The sequence below is a fragment of the Herpailurus yagouaroundi genome, unplaced genomic scaffold, assembly GCF_014898765.1.
Source record: "Herpailurus yagouaroundi ecotype Mexico unplaced genomic scaffold, PumYag 67641, whole genome shotgun sequence".
NCBI lineage: Eukaryota > Metazoa > Chordata > Mammalia > Carnivora > Felidae > Herpailurus > Herpailurus yagouaroundi.
In genome coordinates, this window is record NW_024420442.1 from 6256700 (window position 1) to 6278728 (window position 22029).

General features: G+C 42.0%; 1 protein-coding gene across 7 annotated transcripts in view; it reads left to right on the forward strand.

Annotated features, from left to right (window-relative positions):
• Positions 1-22029, forward strand: part of GRIA3 (glutamate ionotropic receptor AMPA type subunit 3) — a 267365-nt gene that overhangs the window by 178039 nt on the left and 67297 nt on the right. For all 7 annotated transcript variants that reach the window (XR_005788042.1, XM_040467969.1, XM_040467966.1 and 4 more), the window contains 5 exons: positions 1692-1853; positions 6160-6327; positions 10936-11040; positions 12198-12305; positions 13805-14011. Coding sequence is in view for 6 of the 7 variants with exons in the window: in XM_040467969.1 (XP_040323903.1) it covers positions 1692-1853; positions 6160-6327; positions 10936-11040; positions 12198-12305; positions 13805-14011 (750 nt within the window). In the remaining variant the exon portion in view is untranslated. The remainder of the gene's footprint in view (positions 1-1691; positions 1854-6159; positions 6328-10935; positions 11041-12197; positions 12306-13804; positions 14012-22029) is intronic.

Consider the following 22029-nt stretch of genomic DNA (forward strand, 5'->3'; position numbering starts at 1 on the left):
TAACTGGAAAAGCTGGTTCACTAAAATATAAAGAAAGGTGAATTAAAAGAAGTGGGGGGAGGAATGGTGGCTAGAGAGGTACACAGGGGGCCCTGTGGGTATTGCTTACATTTTTGCGTTCGGTTTGTGAGAATCTGTCAGGTCATGTATTTGAAGATATGTGCACTTTTCTATATGATTTTTATACTTTAATAAAAACTTAGAATGCAAAAAAAGAAAACTTTGGAGAACAGGTGTATTCATTTATCAGAACTCATCAAGTGCTACGTTTAAGATTTATATATTTCATTGGATGTAAATTTTACCTCAAAGGAGAAAGAAAGAAAGAAAGAAAGAAAGAAAGAGAAAAGGAAAGAAAAAGAATTGCAAACAAATACTGAACTCTAGTTAATGATCTGCCTGCCAAAGTCTTTTAGTTTGAAGTATACTAATATCTACAACTTACTTTGAAATGCATCCAAAAACATGAAATGGATTGATGGATCACTGGGTGTTATATGTAAGTGATGAATCACTAAATTCCATTCCTTGAAACCATGATTACACTATATGTTAACTAACTTGGATTTAAATTAAATTTTTAAAAATAGTAATAATCAAAACTTTGAAGAAAAAAAAAGAAATGGATTGATGGATGGATAGAAAAATACTAATTTTAAAGTCTGAGTTGAGACTATATGGGTACTCACTATACAGTTCTCTCAATTTTTTTGCGTATTTGAAAATGTTATATTAAAATGTTGAACAAGATAGTGTGAGGAATGGAGGAAGAATTCTCCCCATTTCTTTATGAAGATAAATGTTGGCTTCAGCCCATTGAGGACCTAAACGCGTCCACTGCAACTAGCAAGAGACAGGTATCCAGCAGAAATAGCACAACTCCTGGGAGAAGTGTTTCAGGAGATAGCAATGCCCAGTGGAGCTGGTGGCACCCAGGCAGAGATGGCTCTGTGTGAACCTGAAGAGATTCCTTTAGGAGGCTTAGGTGACAGAGACACCAGATGGTAACTAGAGCAAGAGAAGAAGACAACGGTGGGTGATCCGAAGTAGATGTCGAGACTTGTTTATAAACACATGAGAGACATAACCTGGGTTTGCACCATCATATACAACCAAGCTGTCAGTTTCTCTCTTTGGCATTTCTTTAAGTCACAAATGTTGAAAGTACTCATCATTAGAATCTAAAGCAATCTGCTGTGTTTGGCACATTAAGCTGAAGAAAAGGATTTTATACCTCTAGTCAGGGTCAAACGTTTCAACACTTTCCCAGTTACAGGAAGTATTGTATTTGTACTCAGTGAAGAAAGACTAAAAATACAGGTAAATGAAACAAAACATTTGCTTGAAGTTGGCACCTGTGTTTGTCCTTGCAGGAGCTATACTAAATAAAGACACAAAGCACTAAAATGGAAGAATGCATATTTTCTGCATCGTGCCTGTAGTTTCGGAGACATACTGCCTTAAGAATTAGCCCATATCCAGCATTTTTTTTGGTACTTGTCGTCATCGTCCTTCTTGTTTTTGTAATTGAGATGTAATTGACATATAACATTGTGTCCAGGGTTTTCTTGATTGTTGAAGAGTGATCCTGGGAGAAGGACCTTCCATTTCCTCCTTAGCATTCTAACCAACAGATACGGTCAGAACTCACGACCTCCAACATTAATGATTCTCTTTCGATCTCTTTCTAGGGTTTTACCGATATTTTGCTAGAAAGAGTCATGCATGGGGGAGCCAACATTACAGGATTCCAGATTGTCAACAATGAAAACCCTATGGTTCAGCAGTTTATTCAGCGCTGGGTGAGGCTAGATGAAAGGGAATTCCCTGAAGCCAAGAATGCACCACTAAAGGTAATGTTCCATGGCATGCAGAAACCTTAGGCCAGCTTTTCACAGCATCTCAGTGTGGCCTTTGTATATTTATGGCCTTCCTGTGACCAAGTCATCTTCGCTCAGAAAGGTTTCAAGGATGCTAAAACCAAATTGCAGGTGCTACTGCTGCATTTGAAAACTACACTTGCAAATAAAGACGCTAAGGAGAAGGAGGTCTTTTAAAACCTGGGGCTTGGGAATGTTAACTAATTTTTTAATGAATTTCATTTGTAACGTGCTCATAACAATTTACAATATTACAAGAACCTGAGTTGGGCAAAGAGTGGGGGCAGTGGGAATAGGTAAAGAAGATTGATAGCCTGCAACAGAAAATTAGATTTTACATTATTTATGTGATTACTTTGTGTTAATAAGTTTCATGAATCTCAGTACACCCGAGTGAATTGGGCTGCAATACAGAGTGCATGGTGCCTATATGTATATTGAGCAGAAATGTTTTCCTGCCTGGAAAAGTATCTTTAAAAATAATTAGATTACCTATGTTGCTCATTTTCATGAAATCAAAATAAGAATATTAAAGGTAGAAAGTCATGCTTAGAGTGCACATTTTTCACATGTGTTCCCCTATGACTAGAAATCCTATTATTTAAAAATCAGGAATTAAAACAGATAAATTAGGAAAAGTTATTGGTGTAACACAAAGGATCCGTCAAGGGTATGTTTTAAGTAACCATTCCCTTGGTGCATTGGTTCAAGTATGAAACTGACTTTAAATTCTTCTTTCCTTATATAGTGAAAGTATGTATGTACCATAGCTGTGGGATCCTTGTGATCAAGAACAGGAATCAAAGTACAGTTAAGGCCTTTCCCTAAAAAAGGAAAAGGGGTGAATATTTCTTTTCTCATGGTTTCAAAATACCCATCCTCACATTCTTCCTGGCAAGAATAGAATAACCGAGAACAATAGAGACATGGACCAGAGAAGAGACACATTCTGTATCACCTAGTCAGTTTCACCCTAAATGAATCACATCAGAACATAATACAAGTGGGCCCTTACTTTATACAATTGGTATGTTCTAGAAAAGTTGTGCATTAAACCTAATTTAGTCATTCATTTAAGCCACTCACTAGTTAAGTGGTATTCTGTTGTTGTAGTGATTATAGTATACATGCCAGATTTTCCTAGGCAGTCCCATTTTAAAACATTCTGTCCCATGGTCAGATCAGGTGTCCTCAGATGTTCCAGCAAATATGGTCTCAATCCCTGTGATGTTAGGGTTAGCGTTCGCAGTCAGGTCTTTTTTTTTAGGATAATTATTTTATCCGGTTTTTATTGAGATATAATTGACATATAGCATTGTATTAGTTTTAGGTATATAGCATAATGATTTGACATATGTATATATTGCAAAATGATCACCGCAACAACTTTAGTTACCGTCCATCACCACTGTAGGTACAATTTTTTTCTTGTGATGAAAATTTTTAAAATCTACTTCTCTCAGCAACTTTCAAAAACACAGTCAGTAGGGGCACCTGGGTGGCTCAGTCGGTTGAGCGTCCTATTCTTGATTTTGGCTCAGATCACGATCCCAGGGATTTGGGATCACACCCCACATCGGGCTCCATGTTAAGTGTAGAGCCTGGTTAAGATTCTCTCTCTCTCTCTCTCTCTCTCTCTCTCTCTCTCTCTCTCCCTCCCTCTTCCCCTTTCCCCTTCTCATGTTCTCTCTCTTTCTCTCTTAAATTCATACATACATACATACAGTATTGTTAACTATAGTCACCATGGTGTATATTACATCCCCAGGACTTACTTCTTTTATAACTGCAAGTTTGCACCTTTGACACATTTCCCCCATCCCCTATCACCCATCACCCATCTCTGGCAACCACAAATCTGTTCTCTATTCCTATGAGTTCAGGGTGATTTTTGTTTTGTTTTTTAGATTACACATTTAAGTGAGATCACACAGTATTTGTCTTTCTCTGTCTGACTTAATTTCACTTAGCATAACGCCCTCAAGGTCCATCCACGTTGTTACAAACGGCAGGATTTCCTTCCTTTTTTGTGGCCAAATAGTATTCCACTGCATGTACGTACCACATTTTCCTTAACCACTCATGTGTTGATGGACACGTAGGTTGTTTCCCTGTCTTGGCTCCTCTAAATAATGCTGCACTGAGCGTGGGGGCGCAGATATCTTTTTGCAATAGTGATTTTGTTTCTTTTGGATTAATACCCACAAGAGGAATTGCTGGGTTGCACAGTGGTTCTATCTTTAATTTTTTGAGGAGCCTCCATAATGTTTCCCACAGTGGCCGCACCGTTTGCATTCCCACCAGCAGGGCAAGAGGGTTCTCTTCTCTCCACATTTTTGCCAACACTCAATATTTCCTGTCTTTTTGATAACAGCCATCATAACAGGTGTGCAGTGCTATCTCCCGTGCTTTTGATTTGCATTTCCTTGATGATTCCAATTTTTTTGATATACTAAATCCACCCACCACCTTTAGGTGAGCTTACACAAATTTAGATTTTTCAGAAACTGCCTGTCCACTGCTTTTCCATCCTTAGATTTAGCAGGTAATAGGTAGAGGCAAGAAATTCATTTATGCATTATGTGCCAGGCACTGTGTTAGCCACAAAACAACGGACAAGGGTAAAAGGATGAAAAGGCTACTACAGGGTAGTTTGTGTTTGCTCAGAAGTTATAGAGGTTCTACAAAGGAGAAGAAAAACAAGCTTAGCTCTGGATTAGTCATTGATAACTCATGGTGTGTATAAAGTCCTCAGAACTTGCTGAGAAGAACCATTTAAGAGTAAAACCCTTTAAATGCTACCTCTTTCAGGCAAAACACTTAGTTTCTATTCCTTGTCTATATTGACAGGCTCTACTAGGGATGAGGCCAGTCATCCCTAAGAAATGGAATATTTGAAGAGATGGTTCGACTTTCAGATTATTTTTGCCTAGTATTAGTCATGGAAACTTGTTCTATACCAATCAGACAAAAAGCCCGCTTTAAAAAAGTGACGTATAATATTTTTGATTAGGAAATAAAATTGTCTCCAGATTAAAATCCTACTGCTTAATTTATTCTATATTTTATGAATGTTTCCTTTTGGGGCTTTTTTTTTTCTTTTTACACGCTCACACGCTGGTAAGTAGAAGCTGAAAAAGCAGAAAATTAAATAGCTATTTTGGCATGGCTTGGAATTGCAGAAAAGAAATCACCACCGTGTTGGCTTTGTGTAGTGCTAGAGTGGACAGACACAAAGATTTTTTTTTTTTTGCATGAAAGAACACATGCCCCCTGTCACAGTCACACTTGAAGATTTGCTCCTGAAAGAAAAGTAACATGAGAAAAGTCAAAAAAGTAAACGGATAGTTGTAAAGACGACAATGTACTCGCTCCCGGGTGTATTTGGGAGAGAGAAAAACTCCTCCTGGGACATTTTGCTTCATTAAAAATATCAATAGAATTCTATATCCTCCCAGTATTTGTCACCCCTGAAAAACAGGGGCCAGCTTATTTTAAACAGATTTGCTGATTCATTTAATGAAAAGGCATCTTCCTTGTCAAATCGCAGATAATCAAATCCCCAGTATTAAGTGACTGGCCTCATCCCTAGTAGCCTATCAGTATATCCAAGGAATAGAAACGAAGTGTTCTTGCCTGAAAGAGGTAGCATCGTGAAGTATTGCCTGTGAATTGTCACCGTTATCAGATTTAAAACTCAATAACAATTGTAATTTTCTACAATCGAAAACCAGCTTTGGTTTTCTGCTCCCCCCACAAAACAAAAACTGATTTATTGCTGGCCAGAGGTCCTAGTTCGCCAGAAACATGGTCCAGACAGAAATGATTAATGTTTCCCTCCAAATTAATTTCAAGCTGTCTAACTTAGCTATTTCCATTTCCCCTAAGTAAACACCAGACCTGAATTTTCTATTACAAACAGCAATAACCAATCTACATATGCCATCCGTTAGCTGCACATGTATTTTTTTCTCTATAAAGGACCTGGCCTTTTAGTAGTCGCTCACTCAATACAAAACAGAGGACTGAGAGCAAGGGAGAGACTCCCTTGAGCCATTCTGTCTTAAAAATCTTAACATGTGCACACACGAGGTAAGAGGCATCATTCTAGAATGAATCAAAGTCAGGCTTGCCCTGAGAGATCTCTTGATTCAAATAATTAAGAGGGTGACTTCATAGAGTACGAGGTGGAGAGTACGAAATGAAAATTCTAAGGAGCAAGGCACGTGTTGAGGGTATCGTTTGTCGTGATACCTTGTTTTCCACATATCCATTTCAGTATACATCTGCGCTGACGCACGATGCAATACTGGTCATCGCAGAAGCTTTCCGCTACCTGAGGAGGCAGCGAGTGGATGTATCCCGAAGAGGCAGTGCTGGAGACTGCTTGGCAAATCCCGCTGTGCCCTGGAGTCAAGGAATTGATATCGAGAGAGCTCTAAAAATGGTAAAGACCAGGCTGGGTTATTGGCGTGGGGGCGGGGTTTTTGTGTCTTCTAAAGACACAAAAAAAGTAAGACCTCAGTCTTGAAAAAAGCCATCCTAAAGGGAACAGGATCCGAGTCTAAGAAGGTCAGAGCATGCAGAAGAGGAGCACAGGCATTTATTCATCAAAATCTAGAAATCGCAAACCAGAAGCTTCTTCCTCGAAGCTTGAAACATTGTCAGTTGAGGGCAAATGAATATTTAGTTCTGTGCTACACTGCGGGTAGTAAATCAAACCCAGTACCCTCAAAACTGATGGACTGAACATGTAAACAACTTCAAACTTTCTAACCTTTCCAGGCATGTGGTGTTACTTTGGGGGGCTGGGATATTCTGTAGGATGCTCCTAACTTGAAGGTAGACATCACAAAGGACAGCGGCATCCTCTGGCTCAGCAGACAACTCATTAGCCCGGGTGGACTGTGGAGCTGAGCCAGGGTGGCAGTCGTTCTGTTGCCAGAAAGAACCTTTACAACGTGCTAATCTACATGGTGAAATGCAGGAATATGATACGTGTCTAGGCCTACTTAGGAAACCTTTTTTCCCAATGCCCCAGAGAAAAACCTAAAGACAAGTACAAGAAACCAGGAGACAAATAGGTCACTTGTTTTTAGTATTTACTGGTAGGCGATCATTTAAGACTTCAGGAAGTACCCTTTGAACAGATCTCATTCTTTACACCAGGAGCAGCGTCGGTCATTCATTGCAGCTTTCTGAGCAAGAGCCCTTTCCTGAATATTTCATCTGATGCTACATGTGCCTGCATGCATTAAAATGAGCCTTCCAGAGTACAAGCACCTCTTATTTCTACTTATGTAATTATCCCAATGTTTGGGATATCCAAAGAAACAAACTGATAGGCAATGATAAGATAATTCTGTGCCCAACCCAGTAATGAAGAATCCGTCATGGCCTCATAACGTACATCATTTTGTGTAGTTGGCTCTCCTACTGCTGCCTTAGATTTGCCAAGTTGGAAGCACTCCATCAAAAGGGGTTAGTAGCCCCTGTGTCTCTCTCCAAGAAAGAGATATGACTCATTCTCCCATCATGCAGATTTTTATGTCATTATGTCAGTTCCCTAACAAATGCCCTAAGTGTAGTTTTATGGAGGTAGCACTGCACAATTTTGAAGAGCAGTTAATTAAATTCAACCTTCATAGCAGTTACAAGATTTGTACTGTCAGGTGAAACATAATGATGACTGAAATACAAAACTCCCTCTGAGTAAATCAAAAGGAGTTTTTGTCAACCAAATCTCAAGGGGCAAGTACCAGCACCTCCAACAGACTCCCCATTCACGGCACGAACAACAAATAGAAAATGGCTACCGGAATGAAGGATAAGAAATCTACCTGGCTAGGGAAAAAACTAGATTGATCACACCATTGCGCAAATAGTTTCTGCACGTCTAACTCACTTATAAAGCTCGAGTTATAAGCCTGGTAAGTAACCTTCCTCCCAGGCCCTAAGGATCAAACACTCAACCAAAGGGATGCTTTACCAATTTCTACAGTCCAACTTCTTCCTGCTGCAGCAGAGAGGCTGGAAAGTATCAACATTTTCCAGAAGCACATGTTCCCTTTGTGATAAATGCTCGGTAAAATCCCACTGTTCAGAGGGACTGCGAGGGAAGACGGTCTGAAGTACTAAAGGTTTTACTATAGTAAAAAAAAAAATCCCATTTTATTTAATTAAAAGTGACAATGCATGTGTAAATGCCTCCCTCACTGTGACTAGCACGTAGTTGTTGCTCAATAAATCATTCTCTTCCTTCAAAGAAATCTGGTAAACATAATCACTGCCTGATAGAGGCTCCGAAGGGGCCTGTTTTAATGAATAAATAAGCATACCCCTCAGTCAGTAAATATTTATTGAGCACCAATGACTGTGTATCAGGCTCAAAGTTAGTATGAAACATGAAATAAGGTGAGGAGAGGTCACACTTAAATTGTTAATATGTAGGCTCACCTGGGTGGCTCAGGCAGTTAAGCGTCCCACTTTAGCTCAGGTCATGAGCTCATGGCTCATGAGCTCGAGCCCTGCATCGGGCTGTGTGCTGACAGCTTGGAGCCTGGGGCCTGCTTCAGATTCTGTGTCTCCCTCTCTCTCTGCCCCTCCCCGGCTCACGCTCTCTCTCTCTCAAAAATAAATAAACATTGGGGCGCCTGGGTGGCGCAGTCGGTTAGGCGTCCGACTTCAGCCAGGTCACGATCTCGCGTTCCGTGAGTTCGAGCCCCGCATCGGGCTCTGGGCTGATGGCTCAGAGCCTGGAGCCTGTTTCCAATTCTGTGTCTCCCTCTCTCTCTGCCCCTCCCCCGTTCATGCTCTGTCTCTCTCTGTCCCAAAAATAAATAAACGTTGAAAAAAAAATTTTTTTAAATAAAAAAAATAAATAAATAAACATTAAAGAATTGTTAATATGTAAATAAATGTACTTAAAGCCACTTGAAAATTGGGTAATCTACAGACTGTGCAAAGATCAGCCTGAGCCTAGCCTGCTGGAACATGTCACGATTCTAAAGCATTAAAGCTTGTCCTTTTGTTCAGCAAACATTTATTAAGCACCTGCTCTATTCCAGTTCCTGTACTAGCTGCTGAGAGCACAGGAAAAGAAGGTCTCTCATCTTGAGATGTTCCCAAACTACTAAGGGAGATGGAAATACAGAGATGATTAAAATGTTATGGTTAGGTTCTCCAGAGGGTGCTATGGGAACCCAGAGGAGAAGCACCTAATAATAGACTGGAGTCGAGCAGGGGTCCGGGGGGGGGGGGGGCGGCGATTAAAGAAAAGTTCCCAGGTGGGATGGTGGGGAACCGCAACTGACAGTCACGTCATTGAAAACAGACTTCCCTCTGATTCTACTTCTGTTCACCAGAAGTTTTCATCGTGGGGTCTTGAATCTCCTGGATGTACCTAGACTGGTGTCCAATTTGTCTATTGTGTTTAAATACGCTAGATCTTTAGAAATATACAATCCTTAACGAGACTTGAAGCCTTTGCTATTTTCAGGAATGAAGGATTTCCTTAATAAGTTCCTATGCCAGTGTGTCTGCCCGACCTACCTGCTCTCCTAGAATTCAAAGCTCAGAATGGAGTGTCAAGAACCCTTCTTGCATCACAGTGTACCCCAGACAGGCTAAGCAATTTCTATCTCAACAAGGGACTTTTACTTTAGCCGGAAGTGTGACATCACCGTCTCTGCAAGCCTGAGCTGACAATGGTGCTTAGGTTTGTTGGGTCAGTAGAACAATCATCTTGTCTTCAGGAAGTCACATTGGAGCCTTTCTCTTTGAACGAGAAGCTCATTTTCCCATCGGTGGTGAACAAGCTCCCTTTCCTTTCAAAAGATGCTCCCTAATATTTGACCTCAGTTCTCGCTTCCACAGCACAAGCCCATTACCACTTCTGACTTGCTAAGTAGCTTGTCACTTTCTGTAAGTAATAAAAAAGTATTCTATCCTTTCATCCTAGGAAAAAGAGACAGATGCTTTTCCTTTGAAGCAAATGGCTTGACCCTTACCAGATGAATCATTCCAGTGACTTATATTTATAGAGGGTCTTGCGTGCAATGTCTGTGAACCATAAAATAATTGGTGAGGAAATCTCTGAGGGATGGCCTTTTATTAGTTCACAATACTGGGACAGACCCAGGAAAAATTGTGACATATGTGAATCTTCAGGTGGCATCCCACATGGGTGTCCAGGCTCTTCTAGTACCTTTGTCTTTCTTATCTAGTACCACATACCCCTGATTCCTTAGACTTCACAAATTTCATCAGTGTATGGTTTATCCCTCCAAGGCCTGGCTCGCTGCTTACCTGTTTGTAGCTGGGCATAGGTCAAATAAGAGGAGAATCCACCCCTGTTACTGTGGAGGCTGGTAAATAACACTCTCAAGAAAAAGAACTAAATTCATTTCAATTCACAATAATTATCAATATAGCCTGCAAGTATTACAATGCATACATACGACGTGCCAGACACAGTTCTGAACGTTACATGTGTAGAACTCATTTAATCTTCCCACAACTCTAAGCGATAGGTACTAGTGGGATTTCCCATTTTACAGATGGGGACACTGAAGTGCAAAAGCATTAGGGAGCACATCCAAGGTTATACAGTTAGTAGGTGATGAAGCTAGAATGCGAATCCAGGAGCTCCAGAGCCCCTATTACTGAAACCAATTTATGTTATATTGGGAATGCTAAGACACAGCCACAGCCCTCATGGAACGCATAGTTTAGAAGAATGCATTATGCTAGTTAAGAATACCCTCAGGCTACTCCCTTGAGAAGAGACTAATGATAGAAATCTCACACCCTTGAAAAAGTGGTGGTAGGGCCTTCCCAGGATCATATAGGTAACTGCCTATCATCCACTCAAAGCTTCACAAAATGCCAGAGAAGAAATAAAGATCCATATGGACTTGATCTGGCGGATTGAGCTCAATGACTCAAGATAAAAGTTCTCCAAGCTTCTAAGATCTGTCAGCGGACCTCATCCCAGAGACCTAGAAGGCAGTAATGCGGTGGTATTTTAAAATTTTACATTTTTCCTTCCTGCCAGGTACAAGTACAAGGAATGACCGGAAACATCCAATTTGACACTTACGGACGTAGGACAAATTATACCATCGATGTGTACGAGATGAAAGTCACTGGCTCTCGAAAAGTAAGTAGCCAAAACAGATACACAAAGACAAAGTCTTTCACAAGATGACAGCACTCAGGTGCGAGAAAAGAGATGTTAGAAAACACATACAAAGCAAATTCCCACACATCATTTTTGCCTTTCTGTTGGCAAATAGTGTAGATACGTAGAGTTGTTTTGCAATCAGAGTGTTCCATCTATACGCATTCTGAAAGGAGTGTTTCCCTCGGAGTCTCTCCTATAAAAGTGATAGACTTGGGGCACCTGGGTGGCTCAGTCAGTTGAAGTCCAATTCTTGATTTCAGCTCAGGTCGTGATCTCAGGGTCATGGGATCAAGCCCTACATTAGGCTCCACTCTCAGTGTGGAGCCTGATTAAGATCCTCTCTCTCCCTCTTTCTCTGCCCCTCTCCTCTGCTCGTGTGCATTCTCTCTCTCTCTCTCTCTCTCTCTCTCTCTCTCTCTCTTTCTCTCTCTCTCAAATAAAAAATAAATAAAATAAAAGAGATAGACTCAAGAATTATTAACAGCTTCTAACAATAGAGGGAAGGAATCACAAATTTTACAGCATGTTGTTATTTAAACAAACTGCCAAGGTACATACAGTTTTAGCAAAAGAATCAGAAAGTAGGTACCTCTCTAGTAGGTATCTTTGCCACCTCACCCCCCTGCAAAGGACTCTGGACAAAGTACCTTTCTCTACAGCTAACTTGTACAATGATCACTTTGCTTCTATCATACTAATAGTTAAGTTAGGCATGAAATGAGGATTTAGCAGCCATTTGATAAAATCCTAGAATGTAAAATAGCTTGGGTCATTTCTACAGGACACTCCTTGGTTTCCCACCCTCACATCCTAGCTTTCCCACAGTTCAGAGCAAAGCACTCTTCTGCTGTATGAGTTTAAAGGGGAACAAAAGGCTAACCGTCCTACAGTGGGCTGAATTATTTTACAAAATACCACTAAAGGCGAAGTGGGGATGGGAACCCCAGGATGAAGGTTTGTATCACAGTTGGGTTCCTGGTGGGGGTGCCAAGACAGAGGGAGACAGGACATCAATGCTTGGAAAGCTCCGGTAACTAAAAAGAAAGTTTTATTCCACAACAGCACTTGAATTTCATGCAGTACTTTTTGAGTGAAAAAAAAAGGCAACCAGGTCAAATGTCTGCTCTTTCTAGGCTGGCTACTGGAATGAGTACGAAAGATTTGTGCCTTTCTCAGATCAGCAAATCAGCAATGACAGCGCATCCTCAGAGAACCGGACCATTGTAGTGACTACCATTCTGGTAAGTACGAAGGGAAGGTAGGTGGGCTTTCTGTACAGCAAGACTTCTTTCTGTAAAGCATTATTCAGCCAGTACAAAAGACCTCAGTTTCAAGCAGTTAAAACATCCAACAGGTCAGCTTAGGAATCTCTCAAAGTATCTTGCTATGATCATGAACAGAATGTCTTTTTAAAAAGAAAAAGAATATGGGGGGGGTGCCTGGGTGTCTCTTTCAGTTAAATGTCTGACTCTTGATTTCAGCTCAGGCCATGATCTCATGGTTGGTGAGATCAAGCCCTGCATCGGGTTCTGCGCTGACAGGTGTAGAACCTGCTTGGGATTCTTTCTCTCCCTCTTTCTCTCTGCCCCTCCCCTACTCTCTGTCTCTATCAAAATAAATAAACTTTTTTAAAAAAACAGAAAAAGATATCGCTTTTCGGCCTTTTGGCTAAGATCAAGTGTAAAAAAACAGAAAAAGAATAAGAATTTGGGACAGTTCCATATATCATTCTCTTCTTTGCCACCCCCCACGCACACGCACACATACACACACACACACATGCATACACACACACACACACACACACACACACACACACACACACACATATACACTCACTAAAGGATTGAGGTTTCATCTGGACTTGGAATCTAACTTTTCACCGTGGGGGAGACAGCATTATGTGAAAGAGAGAATAGGTTAGGGTTCTAATGTTAGGTCTACCACTAACCTGTGTTTAACTGTGCAACTCACAACTTCTCTGAGCCACAGGTTACATTTCTTTTAATTTATGAAATGGGTATCATAATGTCATAAGACATAAGACATATTGTTTCAAGGCAATATTCACCATTTAAAGCTTTTCTGCAAAATTCAAAGCATGGTTGACACGCAAGATAGTATTCTCATTTAGTTTTAAAATGTTTTTTCCAAAAGCTGGTATGTTCTTACTACGTGAAGTACAAACCAGGGTTGAAAATGAGTATACCCCTAGGTCTGACGATGTAAATAAATGAATGGAGATTTAGCTGAAGTTTACTTTTGACATGTACTAGGTACTGTACTAGGCCGTGAGGATGTAGAAACGAATAAGCCACAGACCCTGACCTCACAAAGATCACAGTGGTTCTTAAGGGCTTGCCTGGGCTGGCTGTGGTTCCTGCATGGGAAATCCTGAGAAATCAAAGGCAGTTCACCTTCATGTAAGAGAAATACCTCTACCCAGTTTGCCTAAATCAAAGGCTTTACAAGTGGAAACTGGTCCTGCTTTCAAACCCTCGAAAAGAACTTAAATCCTTCTCTACATCTTTAAATCATCAGTTAGGGACTCCAAGGAATATATAGCCCAGCGAATAGTCAGTCTATTGAGGTTCCTCTGCTTATTAAGCAAACATTTTTTAAACGCTCTCTTCACACACCAAACCTCAACAGGCACATGGTGGGGGGGACAGTTATTACATTCATCATCTCTTAGAATAACGTGTAGGGGTAATCCTTTGATCTCCCTCTGGTCCCTAAGGAATCACCATATGTAATGTATAAGAAGAACCATGAGCAACTGGAAGGAAATGAGAGATATGAAGGCTATTGTGTCGACTTAGCCTATGAAATAGCCAAACACGTGAGGATCAAATACAAATTGTCCATTGTCGGCGATGGGAAATATGGCGCAAGGGATCCAGAGACAAAAATATGGAATGGCATGGTTGGGGAACTTGTCTATGGGGTAAGTCTTTTCAACGCTATTTTCACTTACTTCTATGCTTTCCACTTATCAATGATAGAGGATTTCATTTTCAGTTATTCAATTGTAGAGTTTTCATGTGGTCTGTAAAAAAAACAAAAACAAAAAAAAACATTTTCTTCTCCAATTGACTTCTGTCAAGGTAGGATTGTCAATAGCACCATTTGGGCAACAGGATTATGTGGCTAAAAGCAAAGTAAAATCAGGGAACTTTATTTGGCAACATTAAATACAGCCTGCCCTCTACTGAAAATCTGTCCCTTCTGTGTTCTCCGCGTCAGGCAGCAGAAGTTGCTGCCTCAGCGACTTTGCCTACACAAACGGGTCACCTTTGCTCGCTGCTCTCTCATCTCTAGGCAGCGACCATGTCCTGTGTTCTACTCTTCTCTCAAATTCAGACACATTCTTCATCCCACTATCATCATTTTAGTTAAGGTTCTCACCACTTGTCGGTCATTTAACTGATTTCCCTGCCTCTACTCTTAGCCTGGCAAATCAGATCTCCACATTATTGTAGTTTCCCACTTTAAAAATCAGGATAAAGGGGCACCTGGGTGGCTCAGTTGGTTCAGCATCCGGCTTCGGCTCAGGTCATGATCTCACAGTTCGTGGGTTCAAGCCCTGCGTCGGGCTCTGTGCAGACAGCTCAGATCCTGAAGCCTGCTTTGGATTCTGTGTCTCCCTCTGTCTCTGCCCCTCCCCTGCTCATGCTCTGTCTCTCTCTGTCTCTCAAAAAATAAAATAAAAATTTTTTTCATTTTTTAAAAAAAAGATAAAAATCAGGATAAAATTCCAAGTCCTCAGCATGGCAAGGAGTGCACGTCATAATCTGGCACCTACCTACCTCCCTAGATTCATCTTGTACTCTTTCCCCTTAGAACTCAATGTTCCAGCTACTGAAAAGTATGTGTTGCTCCCTAAAGGTCACTTAGGGCATCCCCGGAAGTACCTTTGCCTCTCTCAGTCAGCTAACGCCACCTAGCAGTCCTCCAGAACTCTGATGTGTCCCCACTTTCAGGAAGCCTTCCTGAATGGGATTACCATTTACCCACCTGCAGTCTGGTTAGATACCCCTACTTTTTGCTTTCTTGTAGTGCTTTTGAACCTGTGTTATAATGATCTGTTTACAAGTTCAGCTGAACTTGCCCCAACTAGACTATGAACTCCTTGAGCACAGAAGCCGTATCTGATTTCTTTCAATATCCCAGAGCACGGTGCATAACGGAAGTTCAACAAATAATTGTTGGATGAATTAATAAAGGAATAGAATCATTGTGCTAAGGGCTTGCCCATGGGCCAAGTACAGAAGAATTACACTGATAATTAGGGCTTTAAGAAGGGGTACAGCTGTATCTTCAGAGCTCTGCAGTGGCTTTACTTTAAAAGGTTTTGGCCTCTGGTTGGGAATGTCAGATCTTGGGCCGCCCACTGAGGCATATAGAGACAGGCAGAACTGGGCATAAGAGCTGCCCATTGGGTGAACCAGTCACTAGAGAACTAACCCAAGTGTAGATGGTGGCAGCAGATGTTTAGTTATCTCTGATTTTTATTTTCATTACAGTTGGTTAACATACAGTCTTGTATTAGTTTCAGGCGTACAATATCGTGATTCAACACTTGCATACATCACCCGGTGCTCATTGCGACAAGTGTATTCTGCAGACGTTTAGATCTAACAGACAAGGATTACTTGCAATGACTTGCCTTGCCTAGACAGCAGGTTAGGGGGAGACAGAGGAATCTAGAGGGTGCATATACTGAGATGAAGTTGGCAAGAAGAAACCATCAAAATTAATTACCAGACTGAGGTTCAAGCTAAGGACTGGATTGGATGAGGTTCAGATGGGAATCAGCAAGAATAAGGTACAGCTCTCCCATCAGAAGATAGTACTGGGGTCACTAAATAAGTTTTTGGAACAGGTCCTCAGGAACAAGTACAAAGGGAGAAGCTCGTTGCTAAAAATAAGGGCGCAGAAAAGGAATTAAGGCTTAAAATGAGATTGGACCTCAAGTACCAAAACTAGGGCACCATCCTCCAGTCAGACAAGGAGGAAGGCAATTTGAACCTCAGCCCCCAGCTATGGGGCTGGAGCCAATTATCTCCCGTCTTGGGTCAAGGTTGGCCCTGGGAACTGGCGCAGGGCTGAGGTGCAGATGAGACTCAAGTGAACTCAGTGATGAGAAAGAGAAGAACCTGTAATGCCAGAGACAGGGGGCTGAACAAGGGGCAGAGCACCTGTCATGCTTCCTAAGGACCCTGAGAAGCTCTGAACCATCTTGACACAACTCTAACCTCTTTATGAGTTGGCAGTCAAGTCTTCTTCCCTTTTCTATCCCTCATCTCCCCAGCACTCAGGCTCCAAGAGGTCCTGTCTTGCTCACAGCATTCCCCCGCACTCAGCACATTCCGTGGTCCATCGTAGATCCTCACTTTTTGTTCTAACGAGCGAATGCCTGGCACACAGTCATGCCCAGGCATTATTCATTAAATTTAGCTCATGGTCGGAGGCAATCTTATATCATTATCATTATTTATTCTTATTATTAGCTACCATTTGTTGCATATTTCCTAGTTGCCAGACCCAGTGCTAAATGCTCTGTAGACATTATGTAACTTAATCCTCATAACATACCTTCAAGGGAGATGCCATCATGTTAATCATTCTACAGATGAAAACACTGAAGCCTAGAGAGGTGAAGTCTTAGGCTAAGGCCAAACAGCCTGTAGTGACACAGTGATTTGAACCCAGGTCTCTGACTATGAAGTCCATGTTCTTTAACCATTGCCCTAGACTGCTCAACAGCTAAAGTGGTATTTCACACCCATCCCATCGTAAAAGATAGTTGAAACTTGTTGAAAAGCTTTTGGTGCCTCTGCCTTTCTGGGGAGAAGACCGGCCACAAAAGCATGAATTTCAGGTGTCAGTTTCTACCAGGCCAGAATAACTGACGTGAGTTCTACCAGCCCATTGTGACTCAACAGCCAGAGCTGTCTAGTGTCTCAAGAGAAAACCTGTCACATTCTGTGAATAGCTGAGTGCCCTCCTGGCAATGAGCAAGACATTAGTCCCAGTGATATAGAGCAAGATTTCCTGACACTGTTTGGACAAAGACCCAGCTTTCTCACTGGGTTTTGGCTTCTCTTCTGGCATGTCTCCTGTACTACAGCCACCTAATCTCCACATTCTCTCTCTGTTTCCAGTGTGGGTAAGTGTGAGTGAGGGAGCTTGAGAATTAGAGAGTCCCTTCCTTGTTGAGTGATTTAGAAATCAGCTCTTCACTGCCAAATAGGTAAAAATTCTTCTGAAGGAGCCTTCCCTTCTATTCCCTCCAGTTCTTTCTACTGAAGACAAAAGCAATAGCTAGGGAAGTCTCTCATAGGATATCCTCCCTCCTCCAACCTAGAACAAGTTTCTGATGCCTTCTGGGATAATAACACAAGGTGATTCCAGGGAATTGACTGCAAACCAATTGCCGATTTCCACTTTCCTCTAAAACCTGTGGCTGTGAAAAATGGATGTTCTTGTCATGCTGGAGTAAGACCTCTCGGTGAAGGCGGATGCTCTCGTAAGCTGAATGTGTCCTCCTCTTCATTTAGAAGTTGTAATCTTTCAGCACTGGGAAGTTTTCCACTTCTCTTTCAATGATAGAAATGGAGAAAAGTGAAAACATAGGCATTCATTTCTGGCACGCCTGGGCTCTTGTAGTGTGCAAGTTGCTTAAGAAAAAAAGGGGGGGAGGAAAACTAGTTCTTGCAATGAACATGAAACCTACACAGATAAGCACAGATTTATCTTTAGGGAATTTTCTCTTCTGCTTTTAGCATGTAAAACAGATGAGAGTAGGAAAAAAAAAATGAAGACAGGCAGAGATGAAAAAAGCTTCGCAAAGAAGATTTCAGTATCTACCACAAAGTCTCCAGAAAGAGTCCAAATGAATTAAATTTGTTTAGGAAGAAAGAAGCCAATCAGCCTCTTTTCAGATGATTCCTAAATGGGTTTTCTCCCTCTAAAGAAAACCAAATCAAGGTTGATGTTTGGGGCACCTTGTATTGCTAAGAAGGCTATTTTTGAAACAAACGTCAGTAGGACACAATGTGCCCCATTATGTAAGCTCTTCAGAACATTATGGACTTGAAACTGTCCACCTGCTTTTAGCAGTTTTGATTTTGAGCTGGATGTCTATAACATCACCACATGGTAATTGTCCCCAGCTTAAATGGCTTACAGACCACAAGTTTTTATGGCTCCAAAATAGCATGTGTTGTAAGAGGACATTTAAAAACATTTTGTAGCTAACAGGGCTGTTAGATATCTTTTAGCCTACCATTTCAGTCGTTTTACAGATAAATATGGGGATCAGCCAGGAATGGCCATTAGAACTGCCATTTGGGTAAACCAGGCAACCAAGCCCTGATGGGATGACAGAAATAGTGGCGGGAATTGTGACAAGGTCGCAAAATTGCAAAGCTTGGCAGAGCTTGGACTGTAACTCAGGTTTCTTGACTCCTGGCCCGGTGCTCTGTGCACTGGGTCACGATGGCTCAGTTTACTAAGCTTGCCAGATTATGGGAAGATTGGTGTTATATCAGATACAACATCCCCATCTGCCTTCAAGGGGGTTGCAATCTAGTTGGATTATGAGCTTCTCCGTCCAAGATACCCATCCTGCTTATCTGTGGCCTCCAGAATAATGCCATACACATCTCTAGTTATCACTTGAAATAGCTGAAAACCCAAAGCAGGCAGCTGGGGGTTTCTGCCCTTTGAGAGGAGATATAATCTAACAGAAAAAGAGAGTCAGGGAAAGGGCTGGAAAGAAATCGAGGTTCTAATTGACAAAGGGTCGCCTGCCAGCAGGCAGCTGCTGTGTTCCTTATGTTCCCAGCACTTAGAACTAAAGATGAAGATAGGAGGGAGAGAGTTGCCTTGGGAAAGGCCAAACCACTGCCCATATTGGCACCTCTGGCTTAAAAGAGAGCAGAGAGCTTGGGGATGGAGATGGGGTTGGGGGGTGGTTGATTCCAGGTCGCAGCCCCCGGGCACCCTCAGACCCCTTCACACTCCCAGGACAAATGGCAATTTTATAGATGCTATTCACACTGACATTTCTCTACCTAGAAGAAATTATCTCTTAGGTTGTCACTATCCTAAGATAGATTCATTTTCCATTAAGAAAGACAGGAAGTCGATCTGTCCTTCCAGCTAAAAGGCAGAGAAGCAAGGGTGCAGTAACAGACGCCAAATATTCTTTTCTATTCTTCAGGTGATTACACTGGGCTTTGGCAGAAGGGCTGATGGTTTGATAAAAGTGCCCCTCTCTTTCAAATGATGTGTGTGCTCTCTTTCAAATGCTCCAGGAAGGAGCATTAATGACGCACGGAGGTCTGCCATTCTGAGCAGAGAGGGTGGGGAGTTGCCTTTATGTTGGCCTCCTAAATCTTTAACTTGCCTCGAAAATGACTTTCCTCCTGGTCTGCGTGCTGTGGCAGTTCCAGGAGAGCTAAATGGGTGTTTTCTGACACTACTTCCCGGCTCCTCCCATTTCCCTTTATAACCAGCTTGGTTGCTCCACAGACATTATGCCAAGCAGATCTTGGGCCCTGAAATAACTGACCATAACGACAGCCTTTTCACGTGGAGGAGGGGACAGTGGCGGCAGAGGGCAAGGGCCTCTCCATAGCTGCCTGGGAGCGGACAGGACAGTTCTGCCGCGCTGGCCCCACCAGGCATACAAGAGACGGGATGGGTTGCTGAGTCCCCTATCCGGCTGGCTGATCACTAGCTCCTTCCTTTCTATTGATTGAGCCTTCTTCCACCTGATTTTTGCTATTCCTTTGTCTTTTTCCGGCCATAATAGGTTTTGGGTTTTTTTGTTTTTGTTTTTGTTTTTTTTTTAAGATTCAGCATGGGAATTCTCATTTTGGAGCCAGGTCCACATACATCAATGAGGCTTAGTCGAGCACAGATTTAATGTTATTCTTCATTGAGAGAGCACCCTCCAAAAAACAGACTAACACCGCCTTCTTTGAAAAAGCTCCTTAGGAAGAAACAATTCAGAAAAGGTTAAAAAGCTAGACGGAGGGAAAAAGCCAAGTGCCTGGGGGGAGCAAGTTCTTTCTGTTGTCTTCTGTGACTTCAAAAGTACTCCTACTAGGAATGGCGTCCTTTGAGAATCTGTTCTTTTGCTGCGTGTTCCTGGGAAACAGACGAGAAGCTGTGTTTTGTCTCTCTAGCCACTTCTTGTTAGCGTTCAGCCGCGCTTAGCATCTGCTGGCTGTTTGTTGCCGAGATGTTGGGGTTTTTCCCCCCATAAAGGGTGTCAAAATTCTCAAACTCCATTCTTTACCTGCTTGAAAAGAACCGAGGTCCCCTAAATTCAATCCAAAGTGATTTTCTCACCCAAATGCCCCTTATTTCTTCCTTCCAAAACGAAGAAATGGCCATTTCTCTTAGAACTCTCAATTATTTAGACTTTAAAAAAATCAAGAAAACTAGTTAAATTAACTAATTAAATTCAAATGAGATCAAATGGGAAATGATACGAGAGGGGCATTTGCATGGAGGTCGAAACACATTGGCAAGGACAGAAGGTGGTTTTATCTGTGATTTCTGTTGGCGCACCAAGCCTCTTTCTAGCTGATTCCGACTCTCTCAGCCAAAAAAAAAAAAAAAAAAAAGAAAGAAAGAAAGAAAAGAAAAAGACCCTCTCGCTTTCTGGCCAATTCCATTCTCCTCAGTAGCTTTTGTTTCTAAGATCAGGTCTGGCCCCAGGCGAAAGGGTAAAACAGGTTAAAAAAATTGCTGTTTGGCTTCCCTCTGGTTATAAATGCAGAACTGGTGATTCAGGAGTCTGCAGCTAGGAGGGGAGTGTTGAAGCCTTAGGTGATGATCCTGAGGGGAGAAAGTGAAGGACAGAGCCTTCAAGGAGTCTTGCTTATTACTCGACAAACCTTCATCGGATGTCCCCTAAGCCGGCCCCGTGAGTAGACTCTGAGGCTCCAAAGGTACGCCTCGGCCGGTCAAGAGAGCAAATCCGGGAACAAATGCCAGAGAAGGAACATGCCATAAGGTAGGAGGACCCATGGTCTTCAGGGTCAAAGAGCCAAGGAAAGAGAGCACATCGTGCAAAAGGCTAGTGGGGTCACATAAGCAGTTAATGTCTGAGGGAAGGACTTGGAATTTGGTGACCAAGTATATAGTTGAAGAAGCGATGTCAATAAATCGGAAGGGTGGGGAGTAGAAGGTAGATCACGGGTGTTTTATAAGGATGAAGTGGTGTTAAAAATCAAGACATGGTAAAGGTGTATTTAGTCAACAAGATTACAGGTAATAGAGAAAGATGTCGTATGGTTAAGAAGGTAGCAGGAGTAAAGAAGGTGGGAGGGGCGGGGTTTGTCTCATTTCTGTCTGTCAGTAAACAGAATTACCTGAATCTGATTTTAAGTGAATAAGACCAAGTCATGGTTTTCAAATGACAGCAAGCATTCAAATCACCTGGAGGGCCACCCAAATCCCACCCACAGTTTCTTATTCCATATATCTGAGATGGGGCCTGAGAATTGGCATTTCTAACAAGTTCCCAGGTGACTCTGATGCTGCTGGTCCAGGGAGCCACCCATTGAGAACCATTGGGATAGGTCAAGAAGGAAAAATTAGTATAAGAATAAATGGAGCTGATTTTTTTTTTAATGTTTGTTTGAGAGCGAGAGAAAGCATGAGCTGGGGAGGCGCAGAGAGAGAGGGAGGGAGAGAGAGAATGTCAAGCAGGTTCCGTGCTGTTAGCACAGAGCCTGACCTGGGGATCCATGTCACAAACCTGATCGTGACCTGAGCCAAAATCAAGAGTCAGACGCTTGACCAATGACCCACCCAGGCGCCCTGGAGCTAAGTTTTAAGCAGAGACAAAAGAATATGGGATTCAAGGAATAAGTGGATTAAATCTTAGAAAGTTCAGGGGCTCCTGGGTGGCTCAGTTGGTTAAGTGTCCGACTTTGGCTC